The following is a 21,719-nucleotide window of genomic DNA, read 5'->3' as shown; positions in this document are numbered from 1 at the left end:
CTCTCATATTCTTCCACAACCGTGGAACTCTGTGTCCCACAGTCTAGGTCAGTGGTTCTCAGCCTGTAGGTCGCAACCCCTTTGTGAGTGCAGTGACCCTTACAAGGGTCTCCTAAGACCATCACAAAACACAGATACTTACATTAGTATTCATAATATAGCAAAATTACAGTTATGAAGTTGCAACAAAAATAATTTTATGGTTAGAGGTTACCACAACACAAGGAGCTATATTAAAGGGGCTCCGCATTAGGAAGGTTAAGAACTACTCACTGCTCTAGGTGTTTCCGTTTCTGGCAGCTGAGACAAGCCACGAGTGGCAGCTGTGGTATTCTGCCCGTCATCGCCTGGCCAGAGTGGAGTGATCCCTGACAGTGCCTAATCCTGAGTTTTCCTTTCCAGAAGGTGTCACACAGACACCCACACCCACATTCCTCCTACTCCAGGCCGAACCTTTTTTTCTGCCCACACCACAGTCCAGCTCCTGTAAGACTATTGAATACAACTATTGTCTCCTATGGTTGCAGCTGCCTCTAAGCACATTCCAGAAGGAAAATACCCCAGAGTCCTTTTTTTTTCACTTGGTATTCAAGTTTTATCAGTCTTGGGTATTAGAAAAAGCTGTCCTTTTCATGGGAGTCTGTCTGACTGGAGGGGGAGGGTGGGTGGCTCTGCAGTGGACTGTGGACCGTGGACTAGAACTGTAGTGGCTCCAGCACAGCCTAAGCCTCTCTCCTTTTAGGTTTTTTCATAAGTCTTTTTTTTTTTTTTTTGATGGTGGTCTTTCTGTCGGTGTTGGTTGGCTCTATAGAGGTTTTACAACACCTTCTACCTCCCCTCCATACCCCTTGGCACATTGGAGAGGATTGTGGAGATCAGTGTGCCCCTTGACCCGCAGCCCTTTTCCAGATCTTTCCCAGATTACTTTTTGCTGTCCTCAGGAGAATGGCTTTCAGAGTCAGGTCTCCAAGCCTAGCAGTATTTTAGATGCCCAATGGGTAACAGGTTAGTCACAAGGGTCCTGCAACTATCTAGAGTCCTTAGAGAAAAGGAGCAGGGGTTGGTTTTTGTTATAGATAGGTCCCAGGTTTTCTCTCCATTGGCGTATTAGGTATAAAAGTGTGAATCCATGCTATAGCTACAGCACCTGAGGGAGGACCCAGATACTTTGGGGACATGGGGTAGGCTTCACAACATAACCAGGAATGATCTCAAACTTGCTATGATATGTAGCTCGAGCTGGCCTGAAGCTCACAGTCTTCCTGCCCCAGTTTCCCAGGCTTTTCTGGATGATATGTGAAGCCCACTGATGCAAAAGCAAAGTCAGGTTTAATATTTGCTGTCTCCACGCCTTTGTGTCCTCATCTGTAATATAGGTAAGAGGAAGGTCTTTTCTTTAAATAGAGGTCTTGCTGTGCTGTCCAAGCAGGTTTCAATCTCTTGGGTTCAAGTAATCATTGGTCATAAGCGCCTAGCTAGCAGCTTTTAAGTGCTTGTTATAGCACCGAGTTTATTTAGAGGTCCTTTGGCTTTTTACCTGACATACGGGTTCTATTGTGTTTACTGGCATCCCACATTGGGCCTCTGCACACGTTGGGTATGTGTACTCAATTTTGCCTGTGGACTTTAGGATTGCACCACTGTGATTGTCCTCCCACTTTCTCTTTGGTTATTAGGTCTGGAGGTTTGGAGCCCCCTCCAGGACAAGAAGGGGATGACCTCAGTGAGACCTGAAAGAAGGGTGGCACTTTCCATTCCTAAGAATGGTATAGGCCACCACACACCTTCCGATTTCTGCACTCCCCCTCAATTAAATTATTGTTATCAACTAAAGAGAAAAGAATAGAAGGCCAGAGGGCAGAGCAGTACTGAGCTAGAAGAAGGGAAAACCGGTTGAGTACTGGTTGCTGCTCAGGACCAAACTGACCACAGCTGTGAAAGGAGAAGCAGATTGAGGGATTTGTGCAGGACCTTCCAGCTCCTGCACACTGTAGCTTCATGATAAGCTCCTACCGACTTACCCTTTGTTCTTTCTAGCCTGACACTCCCACTAGTTCAGTCCTGTCAATACATCCGGAGTGAGTGTGCATGCGTGTGTGTGTGAGACCCAAACACATATGCCTGCAGAATCCTTTGTATGTTCAAGTGTGCTGCTTGCATGCCTTCAGGGCTGTTTCTTGGTAGAGTCCCCAAAAGTGCAGCACATCAAAGGATGTCCTAACCCCTAGTTTCTAACTATCCTTTCCTAAAGGTGTTGGCCCTGGGCTTAGGTGCAGGCCTGGGCTCAGGTGCCCTGTCTCTCTGTCTGTCCATCAGTACCCTGTCCAGCTGCTCTCACGCGGTGGTGGCCTTGCTCTACCCCTTCTCCTGGCAGCACACCTTCATTCCTGTCCTCCCAGCCTCCATGATTGACATTGTCTGCTGTCCCACCCCTTTCCTGGTTGGCCTGCTCTCCAGCTCCCTTCCCAAACTAAAGGAGCTTCCTGTGGAAGAGGTAGGCCACCTGGGGAGCCAGCTGGGGGCCAGGGGAGGAAAAGAAAAAGGCTGTTGGGATCTACTTACCTCAGGCCTCTGGTCTTCAGACAGCTTCTGTCCTTTCTTTTGGGAGGTTTATCTCTGGCTGCTTCTTTCCTGTCATCTGTCTCTGGGAACCTGGGAGGTCTGGAGGCCTGGCAAAGGGCATTACAAGACCCAGTCCCTGATCCACTACCTCTGACTCTTTCTCAGGCACTGATGGTGAATCTGGGATCTGACCGATTCATCCGACAGGTAAGAGCAGCACACTGCAGAACCTGGGTCTTCCCTAGTGCAGGCAGGCACACAGGTACTAAACACTCAGTCACCAACCAACCTGCTTTTTGAGCTCTGATTTCAAACTTACAGAATAGATGGGGTGGAGACTTAACCTCAGTGGGATCTGTCTTTCTAGTTTTTGTTGGTTTTTCACTATGCAACTCTGACTGTTCTGAAATTGGTGATGATTCTCCTCATGAGTGCCAGGATTACAGCTATATATCACCACACCCAGGGTTTCTGGATAGCAATATGCAAAGAATAGGACCTGAAAGTTCAAAGACTCACCTGTAGGTTTTGTGGGTCATGTGAACTTTTATTTTCTTTTGAGGTAGGGTCTGTGTGTTTGAGCACATGATCTAGAAATAGAAAACAGGTCTCCAAATTTCTCTGAGCCAGTGCTTTTATCAGATAACATCTCTAGAGATATTCTGGGGAGTATAAACACTACAGAAATGGGCTTTGTAATATAAAGGTTTACAGTCATTGTCTTTGTTAGTCATGGAATCTTCTTTGCTCTCCACAAAGGAACATAACCTACCATGTCCCCTCTGGGAACAGTTTACTACGCTCGACAGAGCTTAGGACTGCTGAGTGTAAAGCACCGAGATACAGCCACGTCACCAGAATATAGAGTAGGGAGCAGTAGCCCAGGCTCAGACCTGGGAGACAGGCTAGGCCAATTCCTGCTCCAAGTTCACTTTACTTCCCACCTGGGGCAGAGTAGAAGAATCACGGAGATGGAGTAGGAATTTGTGGTTGGTCCAAGCCACAGTGTGCAGTGAATTGGCTGCTCTTTAAACTGTGTGAAGATTTCTATGTTTCAGTGCCCTCATCATAAAATGGAGAGGACAACAATGTCAGTTCTACTAGAAGTGAGGTTACCTTTCTGAGCTAACACACAGTCAGTGCTCATCAGTGTGAGCTGTGGTCATCCTTGCTGTCTTCCTTCTGCAGATGGATGATGAAGACACGTTGTTACCTAGGAAGTTACAAGCCGCTCTGGAGCAGGCTCTGGAGAGGAAGAACGAACTGATCTCCCAGGATTCTGACAGTGACTCTGATGATGGTAAAGGCAGAACCCTTCTGTTCTGAGTCTGGGCTTCACAGGCCTGGGACCCTATACTATGCACTGGCTTCTTCTTTTTTTTTTTTTTTTTTTTTTTTTTTTTGGTTTTTCGAGACAGGGTTTCTCTGCAGCTTTTAGAGCCTGTCCTGGAGCTAGCTCTTGTAGACCAGGCTGGTCTCGAACTCACAGAGATCCGCCTGCCTCTGCCTCCCGAGTGCTGGGATTAAAGGCGTGCGCCACCGCCGCCCGGCTTGCACTGGCTTCTTTCTGGCTCATAAAGCTTAGGTGTAAGAACTGGGTCCCTCTAATTAGGCCTAGTGCCTTTTCTGCCCCAAGACATGACACTACAGACTTCTTGCTGACAGGAAATGAATCAGTTTTCTTGGGCCTTGTTTCAAGCCATTGAAGGAGGTGTAGGGACCTTCCTCATTTGTGTGAGAGATGTGGAAAAGGTAGTGATTTGGTCACCAGTTTCCAGGAAGTATTTGTCAACTTCTTTTTTTTTTTTAGATTATTTATTTATTATATATACAGTGTTCTACCTGCATGTGTGCTTGCAGGCCATAAGAGGGCACCAGATCTCATTATAGATGGTTGTGAGCCACCATGTGGTGGGAATTGAACTCAGGACCTCTGGAAGAGCAAACCTCTTTATTAACCTCTGAGCCATCTCTCCAGTCCCTGTATATGTCAACCTCTATATTTAGAGCAGTTTCTGACCTCCAGGAGCTCATGAGCCCATGAGGTAACAACAGCCCTTGAGCACAAAGATGGTCTAAGGACACTGTGTGTGTTCGCTAGAAGTTTGTTGGGAAGGGACTAAAAGAGATCAGGTATGGTCTTTTAGGCTCTTGAACTAAATATCAGTGATTTTTCTTTTCTTTTCTAGAATGTAATACCCTCAATGGACTGGTGTCGGAAGTGTTTATCCGGTTCTTTGTGGAGACTGTGGGGCACTACTCCCTCTTCCTGACACACAGTGAGAAGGGGGAAAGGGCCTTTCAGCGAGAGGCCTTCCGCAAGTCTGTGGCCTCCAAAAGCATCCGCCGTTTTCTTGAGGTTTTTATGGAGTCTCAGATGTTTGCTGGCTTCATCCAAGATAGGGAGCTAAGAAAGTGCCGGGCAAAGGGTAAGGCCATAGGGACTGGGGTGGGATGCTGTAGGCCTGTTTCAGAATTCAGTATAACTAGGCCTTGCAGGGCATCCAGGGCCAGACCTCTTAACTGCCCTTTTCTTCTGATAGAAACTTGTACATTAGTTCTTTTTATTTATTAATTTGGGTTTTTGAGACAGGGTTTCTCTGTATAGCTCTGGCTGTCCTGGAACTCATTCTGTAGACGAGGCTGGCATTGAACTCAGAGATCTGCCTACTTCTGCCTCCCAAGTGCTGGGATTTTAAGTGCACCACCACTGTCTATTTCGTTGTTGTTATTGTTGTTTTTGAGAAAGGACCCTGGCTATAACCTGGCTGGCCTGGAACCCTAGGGAATCTTTCTTCTCAGGCTCTCCTATTTGGGGGTTACAGATGTGCAATACTACAATGACTTGGAGCTCTGTACTTTTTGTCCCAGTAAACCTTCACAAAACATGTGGTAGCCATGTCAGGAATCCTAGTACTTGAGAGGTGGAGGCAAGAGTTCAAGGTCCTCTTCAGCTATGAATTGAGTTTGGGGCCAGTGTGGGCTGCTTGCAACATCTCAAAAGAAAAAAAATAGGCAGGCATTGGCACAGATGTTTAATCCCAGCACTTTAGAGGCAGAGGCAGACAAATGTCTGTGAGTTGGAGGTCAGCCAAGATCTACATAGTAAGTCCCTGTCTCAAATAAAACAATAAAAACAAAACAATAACAAAAAGGCAAACAAAACACAGGTGGGAATGCATCTCCAGTTGAGAGTGGCAGGTATTGGTGGCCCATCCTGTCTTCACGTATTTATTCCTGGAAAGGGACCAGACTGAGCAGTCTGGGGGCTTCTGAGGACCCAGGAGTTGGGAAGTCCCTTGGAAAAGACTGGGCCATCTGCCTTGGATTGCTGGTGGTTCCATTTCCCGCTGCTAGTTACCCTGCCTATGAATATTATACCAGCACACTGGTCTTCTTTACATCATCAAGAGCTTTACACCTAAGCTGTTGTCCCCCTCACACACACTCCTGCTAACCATTTAGCTGAACAGAGCTTTTTGGAATAGCATGGTGGATCAACCTAAAAGGAAGAGGTCTCCACACAGGGACATCCTGAAGCACAGAGCAGCCTCACTACAGTGCATATCAGGCATAGGCAGCAGGGGGAGTCGGGCTGTGAAGACTTGCTCTCAGCAGTGAACACCTGTGAGATGTGTCACTAGTAGTCACTGTAATGCCCAGTCAGGGTTTGCATACAGTGCTCCCACCAACTATTAGACTAGATGTTCGCCTTTTCCCTTCTGCACCTGTGCTGCGTGGTTCATCATACATTCGTGTCTCCGCTGTTCTTTATTTCCCTCTATCTGCTGTTCACCTGTCTCAGGCCTCTTTGAGCAGCGAGTGGAGCAGTATCTGGAAGAGCTCCCCGACACTGAGCAGAGCGGGATGAACAAGTTTCTCCGTGGCTTGGGTAAGTTACTTGTTACTGATGGAGATGGTTAAGGGGAGCTGTCCCCTAAAATACCGTAAATCTGTGCACCCGTTAAATCAGTTCTTTTTTTAGTATATTCCTTCCTGGTATTCACATGTGAGCCATGAGTGATAGTCATCTTTGTTCTTGTAATGTCAAGAGTGCCAGTTCTGCAAAGCCCCAGTCCTTCAGGGAGCTCAGCCAGGGTGATATCAGGACTGTACCAGATCTTTTTAAAAGGAAACCAAAGCCAGAGTTGCAGGTTTTGCTCAAAGTCACACAGTGACTGATTTCAGTGTCCTGAGTCGTGTTTTCCCAACCCTGCCAGAGCTGTCACCCAAGTCTTTCTAATTAGTTCTGCAAGGAGAGGGAGGGAGGCGAGGTAAAAGCATGGAGGTTGGAAGGGTACCATGAAACATCCTCACCTTTGCCCTCTCTGGCCCACAGGCAACAAGATGAAGTTCCTCCACAAGAAGAATTAAATACCTTTCCCATTGCAGAGTCTAGTGTTTGCAGAGCCTGGTGAGAGGACCTAGTCTGGGACCCTGTAGGCTGCTGTGGCCACTCTGCCCCTACAGACCCCACCTCCAAGCCAGTTCACCTCTGCCTTCACCATATCCAGGATACTGTTTGTAAATAATCTGCTGTAAGCTTTCATAACTGTCTTTGTAACAAGCAAAGAGAATCTGGTAAATATTTGTATATTTCCAAAGGGCCGGGTGCTTTCCTGCCTTGCCCTAGCATGGATGGAGTCTTGCTGGGTGCAGCTGTCTCAGCCAAACCACTGTTTCCTGAAGGCTTCTGGCCTGCCTGCCCGAGCCCCCTGCTGCCAGTCTCAGGCCCTGGAGAGCAGGTGCTGTCTTAATTATGTACAAGACTGTTTTCATTGTTTTTAAATTCTAGAGTTTCTATTTTTTTCTTCTTCTTAGTAGTTCCCTATCTCCCAAGCCTCTGTTTCTGAAAGGCAAGGACCACTCTGCCCCTACTTGCAATGTGGAGCCAGGTACTTGGGCCTGGTCCTCTCTCGTTCCTTCCACCCTCTGACATGGTCCGTGAGTTATTGGAGCGCAGCTCCCAGTCAGTGGTGGCCATGATGCGGTACAGGGCATTCCTCCTTCCATCATCCACAGATGTTCTCAATAAACTGCGCATCCATGTGTGCCTAAGAGTCCACGTGTTCTCTGGTTTCATTATCTAGAGTTCTCTCCAAGCACAGGTAAATCTGGATGAAATGGTGTCCTTCAGGTAGCTGGGCAGTTAGTAAAGGGGTTAATTTCATGTGGGCTGCTGGCCATCCCTGAACACGAGTCCTCAAAGTAGAAGACACCTGTCACTGTCCTCCTTCAGCTTCCTTCTCTGGCAGTCAGCTGCTCACTTGGGTGTTTCCAATTATGGAAAGAATGCTCTTTGCCCGTAAGTTTCAAAATTAAGTGACATTATTGGGTAGCCTGACTTCAGTGGACTGCAGCCCAAGTACTATTAACACTGGGCTGACTGAACCCTCACCCACTGCCAATGACTCCTCCGTGTCACTCTGAAGTTCCTCCCATTAGACTCCTAAGTATGCACTCAAAAAGTTCAGCTATATTCTAGGGAAGAACAAAGGTTTCCTACCCATCAAGGCCTTTGTAGAGTAGACCTTGAAAACTCCTGAGGTAAGGGTTTGTTCCTGTCCTCATATCCTAACCTACTTAAACTAGATAATCCCATCATGGGTTTCTTTCCATCCTCACCCTCTTTTCCACTGATGCCTGTGCAAGGCCCCAGCCTGTCCATGGATATGCCTGTACTTGCTTTAGAAAATATGTAGAGGGCTTGTCTTCTGGGAAGACAAAATTATCTTCTGGAAAAGCCTCCTACATAGTTGGCTTTGTGTCAAGAAAGGATTGTGGGTTTCCAAATGAGGCCAAGAGCGTATAACAAGAAAATTCTGAGCTGGGTGCAGTCCCCTCCAGCACTCAGCAGTTAGCTCAGCCTGGGAGTAAATTCCTTAGGAAAGACACCCAGTTCCGCAAAGGTGCTTTTGCTTTGTCTGCCTGCCCCCATTCATATTTCCTCCTCCTTTGATGTGTACCCAAAGAACCTCCAGACATATATAATCAGACTGCAAACTGGAAGTGGAAACTTTCCCAAAGTTTTCAAACTTTTATCCTTCTGAAAATATAGCGCATTTTGATGCTGGAGTAATGACTCGGTAAGAGCACTGGCTGTTCTTTCTTCAGAGGATTCTGGTTCAATTCCCAGTACATACACGGTGGCTCACAAGGATCATGTGATCACAACAGATACACATGTTGGCAAAGCGTAACTTAAGAGCTGAAGCACTCATCGTAATTTTTTTCTTGTTTTGCAAGACAGGTTTTTTGGACTTTGGAGCCTGTCCTGAACTCAGAGATCCGCCTGCCTCTGCCCTCCCAAGTGCTGGGATTAAAGGTGTGTGCCACCACCGCCTGGCACTCACCTTAATTCAAAAATCCCCATATCGCAGCAAGTCTGCCTGGGGGAGCGGGGAAAGCTGATGGAAAATTGAAGGCTTTCCAGGCTCTGCTGGATTTCAAGGATTCTCAATCCTATCATATCAGGTCAAATCCCCCTCCAGTACCCGCCCCCCCCCCCAAGAGTTTCTCTGTGTAATAGTCCCGATTGTCCTGGAACTTGCTCTATAGATCAGGCTGGTCTCAAACTTGCCACCACTGCCCAGCTCTTAACAGCAACATTACTATCAACACAAAACTCATAGCTAACACGACCTATATAAATTATCTTACTGTAATAAAAAAGCTGTTGATAACAATGAAGCCACATGCCTAACAGAATTACTGTGAAATGTGATGGTTACACAAATACTATGTCACAGATCCTACTGAATAGATGTCACTAAGGGTTTTGAAATGAACAAGTGTCACTGAACCTGAAGCTTGCTGATTTGTCAAGGCTGACGGATCAGTGAGCCCAGTGAATCCTCGTCTCTACCTCCCCAGTGCTGGGATTACAAGCATTTACCATCACACCTGGCTTTTTTCATGAATGGTGGAGGAACTTATTTCAAAACCCTTAATCATAACCACACACCACCACATACAGCTCTTTATTGCCTTAAGGCTCTTGGTTAGCCAGGCACACTGACATACACCTGAGATGAATTCTTGGGTACATAATGAATTATAGGCTAGCCTGGGCTACATGAGACCATCTGAAGATCAAAACTGGGCTTTGGGAGGAGGCCCTTGGTTGTCCTGTCTCCTGAAATGTATGTCAGCTTCTAAAATGTAGTAGTCTCACCATTAGTTATCTGGAGCTTTCTGCTTGAGGACCAATGAGACATTTATCCAAGTGTTAACAAGTTAGGGAATCCGATCTGAGAAGCAGCGGTGAAGCCGTCAGTGACCACCCCACTATGGCTCCTCTCGAAGCCCCGCCGCACTGTCTGTACTCAAAAACTTCTGTGGCTAATTTTGGTCAGCTCGCAGCTACCTCCGCCCTTGGATTAAAAGCAAATTTTATTAGCAGTCTTAGGGAGCGTCAGAATGCGATCAGCAGTAAACACAACAATTTAAGTCTAACTTAAGTGATAGAGTGCTAGCTAGGTACAATCCCCTGCACTGTTCAAGTTACAGATCCTTGCATTCTTAGGATTCCTACCAAAAGAACCAGAGGAACTTTGGCCTTTAAATATCATTGCAGTCAGAAATATTCTAGTTTTACCTGCTCTCTCCCTTGTCTTATGATCTTCACTAATTTTTTCCCCAAGTTTCTCTGTAGTTTTGCAGTCTGTCCTGGAACTAGCTCTTGTAGACCAGGCTGGCTTTGAACTTAAGAGAACCACCTGTTTCTGCTTCCCAAGTGCTGGGACTAAAGGCGTGCCTGCCACCACCAGGTGACACTTCTATAACATACCTTACCTTAGTGACCTTTCTACCAATGCTTATGGCCCCTCACTGCTAAGGATACAATGTTTCAGAGCAGCTCTCAGTGTATTTTCAGACTAAAAACTTGTGGGAAGCCAGGCGTGGAACTCAAGCCACCAATCAGGTCAGTTTTTGAAGACCTTCATGGCTTTAAGATTTATTATGTGGGATTGGAGAGATGGCTTAGCAGTTGAGAGCATTGGCTGCTCTTCCTTTCAAATTCCCAGCAACCACATGGTGGCTCACAACCATCTGATGCCCTCTTCTGGCCTGCAGGCATACCACTATATACATAATAAATCTTTTAACCATGTATACATTGTTCTTGTTTTACCTATTGCTTACCTTTTATTTTGAAGTTACCCTGTTGCTTTTTGGAGAATTTTATAAAACAGTATTCAAACTTTGTTCCACAATAATCTATGAAATTTGGGGTAGAATTACCACAGCTGCCATTTTTTTTTTGGAAAAAACATCCTTTCATGTATGCCTACTTTGTACCCTCGAGTGACTTTCACAACTACTGAAACTAGGAACTCGTGTACAGGACTACAAAATCGTCCTGATTTCCACCCGCACACAGGCATACCCATCATACACATCACTGTGTCCAGTCAGTACTATGGGTGACAGTTTTGCAATTTTATGTCAGACATAGTGGTTTTATACTCCAAAAACTTAAATGAACCCTTTGGTCAGTTCAACATTCCAAAAGTTTTACAGGTATAGACAGTTTTAAGACCAAGGCACTCTTAACAAAAGCTCTCATCTTTTGGACAGTTTAGACTTTGGGAAGTGAGGAAGTGGCACCTGTGACACCTCCTAAGGGATGTGGCCATAATACTGTACAGAGCAGGCTGGCCTACCCACCTACCTCTGCTTCCAGAGTGCTAGGATTAATAAGGCATGTGTTGCCATGTTAGAATTTTTCTTTACATTTTCAGCTAAAAGTAATGGTGCTCAGGGACATAGGAATTTATGGCTGCTGAAATCTAAGCCACTTGAGTACACACACATACAGGCGTGCGCTTTGAGATGACCACACTGGGACTGTATGAAATCCATACCTCACATCTTCCTAGGACCTAATAGACAGGTCCCAGCATACTAACAAGGACGAATAGAAACGAAACCGAAGAACCTACACTCAAACCACCTGGAAAATGTTAGCATTTAATTGGCCTCCCTGAATGGCTTCAAGCCACCAGAACACAGGCACCTCCAACACCCTTTATCTTCTCTTCAGCTCTTCTGCTGAAAAATTTGGCTTTCACGATGACAGGCTGCTTAGGAAGCTTTCCCTTCCCCAGAACTTTGTAGTAGCCCTAGAATTAAAAAAAAAAATTCTTAATACACTACAGCAGATACTCAACACCCCAAGACACAGGTAGGACATGTTCTTTTTGAGATGGTCTCACTGTGTAACCTCGGCTGGCTTGGAACTCAAATGTAGATAGATATGGCCTCATAAAGATCCACCAACATATCCATAGTGCTGGGATTAAAGCATGCATTACCATGGGCGGCCTCAGGTAGGACATGTTTCTGATCTGGGCACTAACAGGGACACTGAAGACCCCTACCAGTGAATCAAGACCAGCAGATTCTCTTCGAGAACTCTAGCACACCAGGACAACCACCATGTCGGGATGTGACTCTAGTCTCGGCTAGACACATACCTCCCCGCTCCTCAAATAGGCTGGGAATGGAATTATGGCCACACACCTATCGTGTGGGTCTCTGCACTTAAGCAGCGATGGGGGAAGAGCACTCTTCTCTATATAGGGCCTTGAATGAACACTGAGGCTTTAACCTGTGCCTTACCAACTGACCATTCTGAACCAATTATGTGCTCATGTTAAAACCAAGCCTGTTAGAATCAGCATAAACATAGGAAAGCTTATTTACTGAAATGATCGCTAACATTTGTTAGAAATGAAAGCAAATACTTGATGAATGTGTTCTCTGAACTCTCTACATGTGAGGACCAAAGAGAGGGGTACAAGTGCTTGCTGGAACCAATTTAATTACCTGCAACAATTCTACTAAAATGAGGGTTCTCTAATCGGCAATGGCCAAATACATATACGTTTGGCTCCAGAGGAGATAAAGTGGATAAAATTACACGTTCCCTTAAGGATAAGGGGCACGCCAACTCACCGATCGCACGACGTCAATGATGGGAGCAACTCCAGTCTTGTTCTTGGCAGCATTGACCCGGGTCTGCTCACTGACCAGTGTCCACAGTTTATCCAGGTTGACAGTCGGGCAGAAGCTCTGGTTCCTCTTTAAGTGGTAATGCCTCATACCAACTTTCCCGAAGTAACCTGGATGACTGGGAAGAGAAGGCAAGCACCTTCAGAGCCTCTCTCCCCGCAAGCTCATCTTTGAGGTAGGTTCTTTCTTCCTAGTACAATGTTAATTTTCACCGTCGCAAACTTTGACACAGCAGAAACTTGAAACACTTAACTAGATCTTCAGGTCACTCACTAGCACCCCTTTCACAAGGGGATCCCTAACCGCCACCCTCTAATGGCTGGATAAAGGCTAACCTAACCCCCATTCTTATGTATGTCACTAACCTGGTGACTGACCATGCCAGAAAGTCCACAGCCAGTGAATAAGGTCAGCAGTTATTCTTCGAGGACTCTAGCACACTAAGGCAACAGTCAATACCTGAGCGTGACTCTAGCCTCGGGCAGGTTCTCTCAGGCACTATTAAGTTGCTAAAGCTAGCAGCAACCTAAGTCAAGAAACCGATTTCTGAAGGTTCTAGGTTACCCTGCCCCTACCTCCAACGCCGCCGCTGCCAGTTAAAACCGACCTCCAAGAAACACTCACTATTTGTCGAAGTTGATCCTGTGATGATGCATGCCTCCAGCGTTCCCGCGTCCTCCTGGATGCTTGCGGTGTTTACCTGCAAACACGCAAAACTACATGGCTACCAGCCTTTTTCGACGTTCCACATCACATTGCTGTGCTTAACTTTCATTCCGCTACCGACATAAAATTATCTTAAATTGTACTAGTCTTTAAAAATGGAAACTGCTGTTCAATCCGACTGGCAACAAATAGGTTTTCCTCTACTCACGGCTAAGTTGTTCAATCGTTCAGTAAACACCCGAAACGCAGCCCAAAGGCCTATCACGAAAAGAGGTCCACACTTACCGATGCGGCCATGGCCGTGGCTCACGTGGCCCCGGAGTTTCCGGGTCTTCCTCAGTCTGGATGGCTATATGGGGAAAACAGCCAAGTGGTTAGGGCCTACGAAAAGGGTAGGCAGGGGTGAGCAACGCTTGCTGCCTGAAATATGCCTGTAATCAAGGACTTGCCTTGGAGCATTCAGCAAGGTCGACGTTACCGACGGAGCCGGGGCCGGACGCCCAAGCCCGCGTGTCTCAGGGATCCGAGCCCCGGCTGGAACACGCGGCCCCAGGCTCCTCGCCCCAAACCCATGCGTGCCATCCCCCGCCCCGCAGGCTACGCGTATCCACGAAGACCCACTAAGATAAGGGCAAGCAGCTGAGATGTACAGGAGAGCTCCGAACGGCCACGAAGACGCGGAGGCCAAGAAAGGAAGACCTACCATGGCGGTGGCAGAAAGGAAAGAGGGAGGAACCCGCGAAGTATCGCGAGTAGCAAGTGTGGGGGCGGGACGAACGCATCATTTCCGGCCAGGAGGCTGGTCTTGGGCGGGGCTTCGCCGTCACCTGCTTCCGGCGCCCGCCAGCCGATTCCTTTCCGTATAGGAGGGCGGGGTTTCCTGCCGGCGCCGGCGTCCCGGAGCTAATCCTAAAAGCGGCGCGGCGGGAGGCGCGTTCGGATCACCCTGCCTTGTCACGGTGGTGTTGTTTGCTGACTCCCGGCCGTTGTGAAGCTGCTTCACGGCCTCTGCTCTCCCTTGCGTGGACACTACCCTTCTCCTTGCCTCTTGTCCCATCTCTGTGGTCGTCCTGTCAAGTTTGAACAGCCTGCTGTGCTTCAGGAATCTAGATTTCGTAAATATTTTGTATAAACACCACATTTAAATTTTCTTCAGGACCCGGCTGACACGCTCTCACTGGGACCCGAGGTTCCCTGCCCTGTGTGCTCCCGATGCAAGCATTTCCGGTGTGGGCCTTCTTGGACCTGTTTTGTCAGTTTTCTTGAACCACCACACAATCTTGCACGTAACTCTCTTCATTACCAAGTTATTTGTCTCCCAGTTGATCCCAAATACTTTAAAGGTTCAAGGACTGGCCTTTTTTTTTCTCTTTAAATCCATAAGTTCCTAGTGTGTAGTGTGTTTATTAAGAGTTCAAAAGTGCTCCAAGTGCCTTGTGTGTGCACAGATTCAAGCCCCTAAATCTGTTAATTTTTTTTGTCTTGTTCCGCTAAAGAATGTTCTAGCCAAAATACCCTAGATCCTCTTTATCTCTATTAGGACTCTTTTCCTTTTTTCAGCCAAACTCCCCAGAGCTTGCAATGGAAATCTTGTCCATTTGCTAGCTTCTTTGTTCATTGTTTTTTTTATTGTTGTCGGTTTGGTTTTTTTTCCCTTTGTGTGTGTACTTTTTGTTTATTTGCTTTTTCAGACAGCATTTTACTGTGTAGCCCTGGCTATCCTGGAACTCATTCTGTAGACCAGGCTGGTCTGGAGCACAGATCTGCCTGCCTCTGCCTCCCAAAAGCTGGATTTAAAGGCGTACACCATCACTCAACTCTTGTTCAATGTTTAATCCATTGCAATCTGGGCAGTTCAGTTTTAGTTACACCATTTCCTCAAGATTAATCTTTATTTGCATGTTTTGAGGCAGGGTCTGTAGCCAAGGCTGGCTTGAGCCTCCTGACTTTTGGAATTACACTCTCAAAGACGTGATCGGCATGATGGTCTATAACTTACTCACTTGGGCTATAATGTGCATCTATTGTCCTTACTTAGCTCCTGTGTAGGCAGACTTAGACTTCATGGGTGTAGCTTCTGCCATTCCTGGGAGACACTCTCCTAACAAAGCCTCTGCTCTCTGTTCCTCTTCTGCAATGGTCCCTGAGCTGTTTTATAGATGTATTTATTGGGGCTGGACTCCACAACTCTACATTTTGATTGTTTGTGGTTTTCTATATCGGTCTCTCTTTGCCTGATGCAAAAGAGGGCTGAGGACTATTCTTATCTGTGAGTACAAGGGCAGATGTTTAGAACTACCCCTGTCTTCACTAGCCTGGGTAGCTAGTTTTCTGGTACCAGCCATGATTTTCTTAAACTTAATCTTTTGATCTTTCAGTCTCAACTTCCCATATTCTGAGATTTTTAAGCATGTACCAGCATGACCAACTTTTCCTGAACTCTTTTTATTTGTTTATTTGTTTATTTGTTTACTTACTTATTTTGGTTTTTCGAGACAAGGTTTCTCTGTAGCTTTGAAGCTTGTCCTGGAACTAGCTCTTGTAGACCAGGCTGGCCTTGAACTCACAGAGATCCGCTTTCCTGGAGTGCTAGGATTAAAGGCATGCCCCACCACCGCCTGGCTTTTTCCTGAACTCTTAAGAACTACCTTAATATTCTGCTACATCCAATAGCACTCCGGGCCACAATGGTATTAGCCCCAACATCTTCAGAGTGCTTTGAAATTTACAAAATGTATTGGCCTGAGGATTTAGGACTGTAGTTTCATTTTATGCATGAGACAAAAGAATTCTGTGACTTGTCAGACAAATTTATATAGTTTGTGAGATACAGGGCCTGGGTCTAAACTTACCTCTCTCTCTCCAGATTCCCAGTGTTTACCTCAGTGACCCCTCCCTTTCTGACCTCACGGCATTATGATCTTCATCTCACAGACGTTAGTCATATACTACCTGTGACCAGCAGAGAGGGGTTTGAGAGTAGAGAACAAGATCTTAAAGACCTGCTGTCTGATAAGTGTGCAGGTGATGAGCCAAATTATGTAGAACTCCTATTGGGAAAAGGACCTGTCGATGGAGGTAAGGGGAGCAGAGTCTAGGGAACAAAGGAATGTCAAGTGAACCTCAATGGCCTTGGATCAAGGGCTGGAGATAGAATCCTATTTCTGAATAGTCTGCCAATCCTCCGGCTACATCTATACAGAGGATGTATAGAGAAGCTACATCCTCTCCTCGGGACACCTGGCTGAAAAGACCCTTCCTGAGTGAGTCCAGGACCCAGTGTTGGCTTCTGTACTCACCCCATAGTCTTAGCAATAGCTTGATCTCTAGAGTAGAAGCAGCATTTATCCAGCTGTGGCTTTTCTAGGCAGCTCCCTTTCTTCCTCGTGAGGTAACTGGTTGACTCATGGCTCCTGTGCTTGTTCAGCAAAGTTAGCTTCTTCAGGTCGATCAGCTTTGACAAGACAGAAAAGGAGAAGTTGAATAGCAGCCAGATGTCAAGGCATTAAGTTGCCTCCCCAGGGGGGAGGAAGATGGGACATGACCTCAAATGTGACCCATGAGAATTGTCCTTTGTGACAGTTCCATGAAGTACAGCATAGTCTTGTGACATCGCAGGCATTTGAGCTGCTTCAGAGGGTCAGGGCTCAGAAAATACTTGTGAAATGAAGTGAAGTGAGTTGACACCAGGCACAACCACCTGGTGAGGCACGTAAACCTCAGACCTCTCTCCATGTGGTCTTGGGAGCAAGCACAAGCACACTGTCCTCTGAAAGAGTGCCCTGGTGGCCCCTTTCTCTCTGTCACCTCTCTGGGCTCCTGGTTTTGCTTTGTATTTCAGACATCAGCAGTTCTTGGAAGTATGTACACTTCAGACCTGTTGTCTGTCACCTTTTTTTTCTGTTTGTTTGTTTGTTCGAGAGAAGGTTTCTCTGTAGCTTTGGTGCCCGTCCTGGAACTCGCTTTGTAGACCAGGCTGGCCTTGAACTCTGCCTGCCTCTGCCTCCTGAGTGTTGGGATTAAAGGCGTGCACGACCACCACCGCCTGGCTGTTAGATCTTTTTATTTATGCTTATGCGTGTGTATGATTGTCTGTGTGAGTGTATGACACGTGCAGGTATCTGCTGAGACCGGATGAAGACATTGGATTCCCTGGAACTGGAGTTCTAGGTAGTTGTGAGCCACCCACTGAGGGCACTGGAACTGAACTTGGGTCCTCTGAAAGAGCAGCCAGTTCTCTTAAGCGTGGGGCATCTCTCCAGCCCCAAACCTTGTCTTGTTTCATCTTTGATTGGACATTTAGAAAAATATGTTGTCGTTTTAAAAAGAGACTACTGGCCTGGCATGCACCACAGGTCTTTAGTCCTAATACTGGGGAGGCAAAGACATGGATCCCCTCAGGGCCAGTCAAAGCTACATCATGAGACTCAGAGAGAGAGACTATTAATTCAAACTAAGAAGAGTCAGAGTCTGTCACTTTTTTAGTGTGAGTTGTTTTTTTGTTTTTGTTTTTGTTTTTTTTTTTTTTTTCCCCAGACAGGGTTTCTCTGTGTTGCTTTGTAGCCTGTCCTGGAACTAGCTCTTGTTGACCAGGCTGGCCTCGAACTCACAGAGATCCACCTGCCTCTGCCTCCCGAATGCTGGGCTTAAAGGTGTGCGCCACCACTGCCTGGCTTCTATAGGGAGTTTTAAAATGTGTATGTAATAGGAAAGTACATTAAAAGGAATTCTAAAAAGGTATAGACATCTGGGATCATATTGCCTCACAAAGTTTTATGTCACTTTTCAGGTCACGGTTACATGTAAACATAGCTGCCTGCAGAGTTGATGATCACAGGAGCGTTAATCCTTGTGTGTGTGTGGAGTATGTCATGTGTGGGTGTGAACACCACATACATGGACATCAGAGGAGTTTACCTCTCTGCCATATTCTCTTGAGACGAGGTCTTTTACTGGACCTGAAACTTGAAGTTTTGACTAGTCTTGGCTGACCCCCGAGCTCCTGGAATCCACCCATTTTCCTCCCCAACACTGGAGTTATAGTCACGCATGACCATTTATGGCTTTTATTAATCTGTGGGTGCCAGGGAGTCAAACTCTGGTCCCCAGACTTCCACAGTGTGCTCTCTTAGCCGCTGAGTTGTCTCCCTTAGTCCTATGTTATTCCTTCTGTAGTCTGCATTTTCTTTAATTCCGTGACGTTTTCCTATCATTGCCCAGTTAACGAGGATTTGTTCATCTTATTTCTCATGGTGCCAGGAGCTGACCCCGGTGCTTTGAGCATTCTAGGTAAGCACTGAGCTTCTACCTCAGCTCTTCAGGTTGGTTTTCAGCAGCTGAAGAGGAGTTTGCCTTTGGCCTGTGCTAAGCCATTTGCTTGTGTATTTTGTTTCTTGTGTTTTGGTTCTTACTCTATTTTTTGCTAGACAAAGCTGCACTTAACATTTTGTATGATGGACTTTTTTGATCAATAACTTGTCTAGAATAAAATCTCAGGAGAGATATTACTCAGTTATAGGGCATGAACATTATGGGATTCATCTTATGTTGCTGTTTTTTCAGATGGACTGTACCAACTTGTGTACCAGCAGTAGGTATGGTTTCTAATTCTGTTTCAACTTCTTGGTCAGAGCTTTGGTCTGCCCTTTAAGTAGTTTTGGGGGAAACCCATAGGCTAACAGGTGTTTTCTAAAGCACAAAGCAAAAACCAAACAAAAACCGATTTGAGGATTACGGATTACACAGTCCATGTGGGACTGTGTTTGGTTTTTTTTTTTTTTTTTTTTTTTTTTTTTTTTTTTTTTTTTGGTTTTTCGAGACAGGGTTTCCCTGTAGTTTCTAGAGCCTGTCCTGGAACTAGCTCTTGTAGACCAGGCTGGCCTCGAACTCAGAGATCCGCCTGCCTCTGCCTCCCAAGTGCTGGGATTAAAGGCGTGCGCCACCACCGCCCGGCTTGTTTTTAAATCTTATTGTCCCACCTGACAAATATATCCTACAGGCCTGTCGGAAGCCAGCCTGGGAAATCCTTCCATTCAAGTCCACAGCAGTAAACTGTGAAGAGGATGTTCATATCATAGTACAAACAAGAGAGGCTAACTAGTTAGGTTTTAATTTAATTTCACAGGGTTCAATGACTGTGAACACAGAAGCCTGGGTTCATTTCCCTGCTCTGTTTCCACTTGCTGAATTCTACTGAAGAAAGAGCATGGTCTCCTTGAATGTGTTTTTCTTAGCTTTGAAAAAAAAACTATTATTCATGCAGTCATTCATTTGACAAGTATTGGTTGGGTGTGCATTCTGTACTGACCCTCTTCATAGATGCCAGGTGCTTAGGGGAAGCTAGAATAGTGAGCAAAGATGACAAAGTCTTGCTCTAGGGCTATGACTGCAGGATTGTATCCAGGACAAAAAAAAAGTGTGCTCTGCAGTCTGGCTGAGTGTGTGTTCTCACTCAGTTTACCACTGACATAAACACTGTGTTGTGATAATAATTTGAACTTATTTCCCCAAGCAAAACAGTAGTAGCACAAGTTTAATTGGTCTTAATAATAACCCAGAGACATGCCAGGTGGTGGTGGCGCACACCTTTAAACCCAGCACTCGGGAGGCAGAGGCAGGTAGATCTCTGAGATAAAGACCAGTATAGTCTACAGAGTGAGTTCCAGGACAGCCCGGCTACATGGAGGAACCCTGTCTCAAAAAATCAAAAGGAAAAAAGAAAAATGAAGATTTGGTAACACTGGACACAAATTCTTTTAGGCGAGAACTTTACATAGGAAGACTTGGAATGTGTGTGCCTGGCTTAAGTATAATCTTCAAAAATGTGTCTCCTTCCCTCTCTCAGGTCAGGAGCACATGGACCAAGTTGCAGAGCAAAGCACCAGAGGAAACGGGTGTGAAGGGACTCAGCCTATGTTTCCCACCCTCAGATGACACAGCTTGCTGCTTAGATGTGCCTTTGAGCCTTTCACCCTCCCCGCTGAAAAGAACAAGGCAGCTCTTCCTCTTCTCGCCTTGTACAGTGCTCACTGGTGATAGTGCCCACCTTCCCGAATGTCCAGGGTTCGCGTGTGAAGTCTGGTGCGGCAGTTTCCCTAAGTGTGACCTGTAGACCCTGATGGGACCCTTTTAAGGAGTTCACAAGTTCAGGTGTTTTTCATAACAATGCTAACACCATCTTTGTCCTGGGTTAGCATGTGCATGGGTGTCATCCTTGGTCATTTTGTCTGTAGTCAGAAATCAGAGAGGTGAGTCTGATTCTCGGGTCACATTCTCTTTTTTTCCAGCTCAGGACCCCAGCCCGTGGCATGGTTGGACCCATGTTTAGGAAGTCGTCTCTGCTCAGCCAACCTTTTCTGAAAAGGCCCTCAACACAGAGATGTGTTTCCATGGTGATTTTATGTCTCATCAAGTGGACGATGAAACTTAACCACAACAGTTCCACACCTTGTCCTCTTGGTCCTCAACACATCATTTCAAATTTCGTTTTCATCTCTTAATGCAACATTTCCTCCATCTCTAAATAGTCCCATAGTTTTTAATAGTCCCAACATAATTCAGAAATCCAAGGAGTAAAGTCTCTGATAAAACTCAGGACAAATCCTTAAACACAAGCCTCTATAAAATACATTATAAATATAAGATACATTCTATAATTCCAATGTACATGACTCTTCCATCCCAAAAGGGAGAAATGGAATATACCAAGAAAAGGTCAGACCGAAGCTGAAGTCCAGCAGTACAAATTTCTCGTTCTGCAGCTCCATGGTCAGTATGTAGAGCTTCTGCTGGAATCATCTCGATTCCAGAGGACTTGGGTAGTTTTGTCCCTCAGGCTCCCTACCTGTAGCAAACACATAGACTTCTCTACTTTGTACCTACAACTTTCCTTGGAAACTTCCAGGGTTCTGGAATCACCAACATTCTGGATTTCCATTGCAAATTCAGCTTCACCTTTATAGCTTCATGCAGTGATCTCTCAAGGCCTCCTTGCAGGAGCTTTGATCCTGCCACACATTGCTTGCTCTCTCTCCTTCAATAACCCTGGCACAAAGCTGAAACCTTCGTGACTATACAACCTGTACCACATGGACAGAGTTGCGAGGTTCTGCTGCCAAATTATGTCACCTTGAACCACAATTGCATGGTGCCTCTGTGTGCTGATCCTGGGAAAAGTCTTCCCTGGACAGCTGTGTTGAACAGGAAACCCACTCTGCATCCTTCTCAGTTCAGGTTCCCTTCAAATGAATTTGCATTTTCACAAGAGGGAACCTTTCATGTGTGGAGTCTTGTCTTCAGGGCACATTGCTGTCAGAGCAGTTTCTCTTTAACAATTGTGGTTGCTTCCTAGTACCAACTACTTTAGAACTTTTACAATGCCTCTCCCACTACCAACATGTTCTTTATACCCTGCACACTTCCTTTGTCTCTGTCTGCCTGTCTGTCTCTCTCTCTAAATGTGTTTAAAAAAAGAA

The 21,719-nt window shown here is 46.0% G+C and overlaps 2 protein-coding genes and 2 non-coding genes across 9 annotated transcripts in view; 1 reads left to right on the top strand and 3 right to left on the bottom strand.

The window, feature by feature from the left end:
* Nucleotides 1-7,622, top strand: part of Dennd2b (DENN domain containing 2B) — a 102,887-nt gene extending 95,265 nt beyond the window's left edge. For 5 of the 6 annotated variants that reach the window (XM_038322954.2, XM_038322962.2, XM_038322936.2 and 2 more), the window contains 6 exons: nucleotides 2,317-2,494; nucleotides 2,728-2,769; nucleotides 3,751-3,862; nucleotides 4,752-4,991; nucleotides 6,368-6,454; nucleotides 6,902-7,622. In XM_038322954.2, the coding sequence (XP_038178882.1) occupies nucleotides 2,317-2,494; nucleotides 2,728-2,769; nucleotides 3,751-3,862; nucleotides 4,752-4,991; nucleotides 6,368-6,454; nucleotides 6,902-6,936 (694 nt within the window). In that variant the 3' untranslated portion in view covers nucleotides 6,937-7,622. Of the gene's footprint in view, nucleotides 1-2,270; nucleotides 2,495-2,727; nucleotides 2,770-3,750; nucleotides 3,863-4,751; nucleotides 4,992-6,367; nucleotides 6,455-6,901 lie in introns of those variants that run through there. The other variant, XR_005284673.1, reaches the window with a different exon arrangement.
* A 3,893-nt stretch (nucleotides 7,623-11,515) lies between these two features.
* Nucleotides 11,516-14,011, bottom strand: Rpl27a (ribosomal protein L27a). The gene is made up of 5 exons (XM_038331818.1): nucleotides 13,949-14,011; nucleotides 13,531-13,594; nucleotides 13,204-13,279; nucleotides 12,523-12,697; nucleotides 11,516-11,687 (listed from the first exon to the last, which is right to left on the bottom strand). Exons 1-5 carry the CDS (start codon nucleotides 13,949-13,951, stop codon nucleotides 11,559-11,561), a joined length of 447 nt encoding a protein of 148 aa, XP_038187746.1. The 5' UTR covers nucleotides 13,952-14,011; the 3' UTR covers nucleotides 11,516-11,558.
* On the bottom strand, nucleotides 11,900-12,030 carry LOC119806084. The gene has a single exon (XR_005284118.1). It is a non-coding gene; the product is annotated as a small nucleolar RNA SNORA3/SNORA45 family (small nucleolar RNA).
* Nucleotides 12,932-13,061, bottom strand: LOC119806085. Its single transcript, XR_005284119.1, has one exon. It is a non-coding gene; the product is annotated as a small nucleolar RNA SNORA3/SNORA45 family (small nucleolar RNA).
* Nucleotides 14,012-21,719: the final 7,708 nt, after the last annotated feature.

Source organism: Arvicola amphibius, chromosome 1 (assembly GCF_903992535.2).
Source record: "Arvicola amphibius chromosome 1, mArvAmp1.2, whole genome shotgun sequence".
NCBI lineage: Eukaryota > Metazoa > Chordata > Mammalia > Rodentia > Cricetidae > Arvicola > Arvicola amphibius.
Note: the sequence above shows the minus strand (reverse complement) of the source record. Positions and strands in the feature narration are given on the sequence as shown.

What these genes read in the sequence shown, in the direction of transcription:
- Rpl27a (XM_038331818.1), bottom strand. An exon ending in CCACGGCCATGGCCGCATCG is followed by an intron (nt 13,280 to 13,530) that starts GTAAGTGTGGAC and finishes GCGTGTTTGCAG; the next exon opens with GTAAACACCGCAAGCATCCA. An exon ending in TCATTGACGTCGTGCGATCG is followed by an intron (nt 11,688 to 12,522) that starts GTGAGTTGGCGT and finishes TTTTAATTCTAG; the next exon opens with GGCTACTACAAAGTTCTGGG.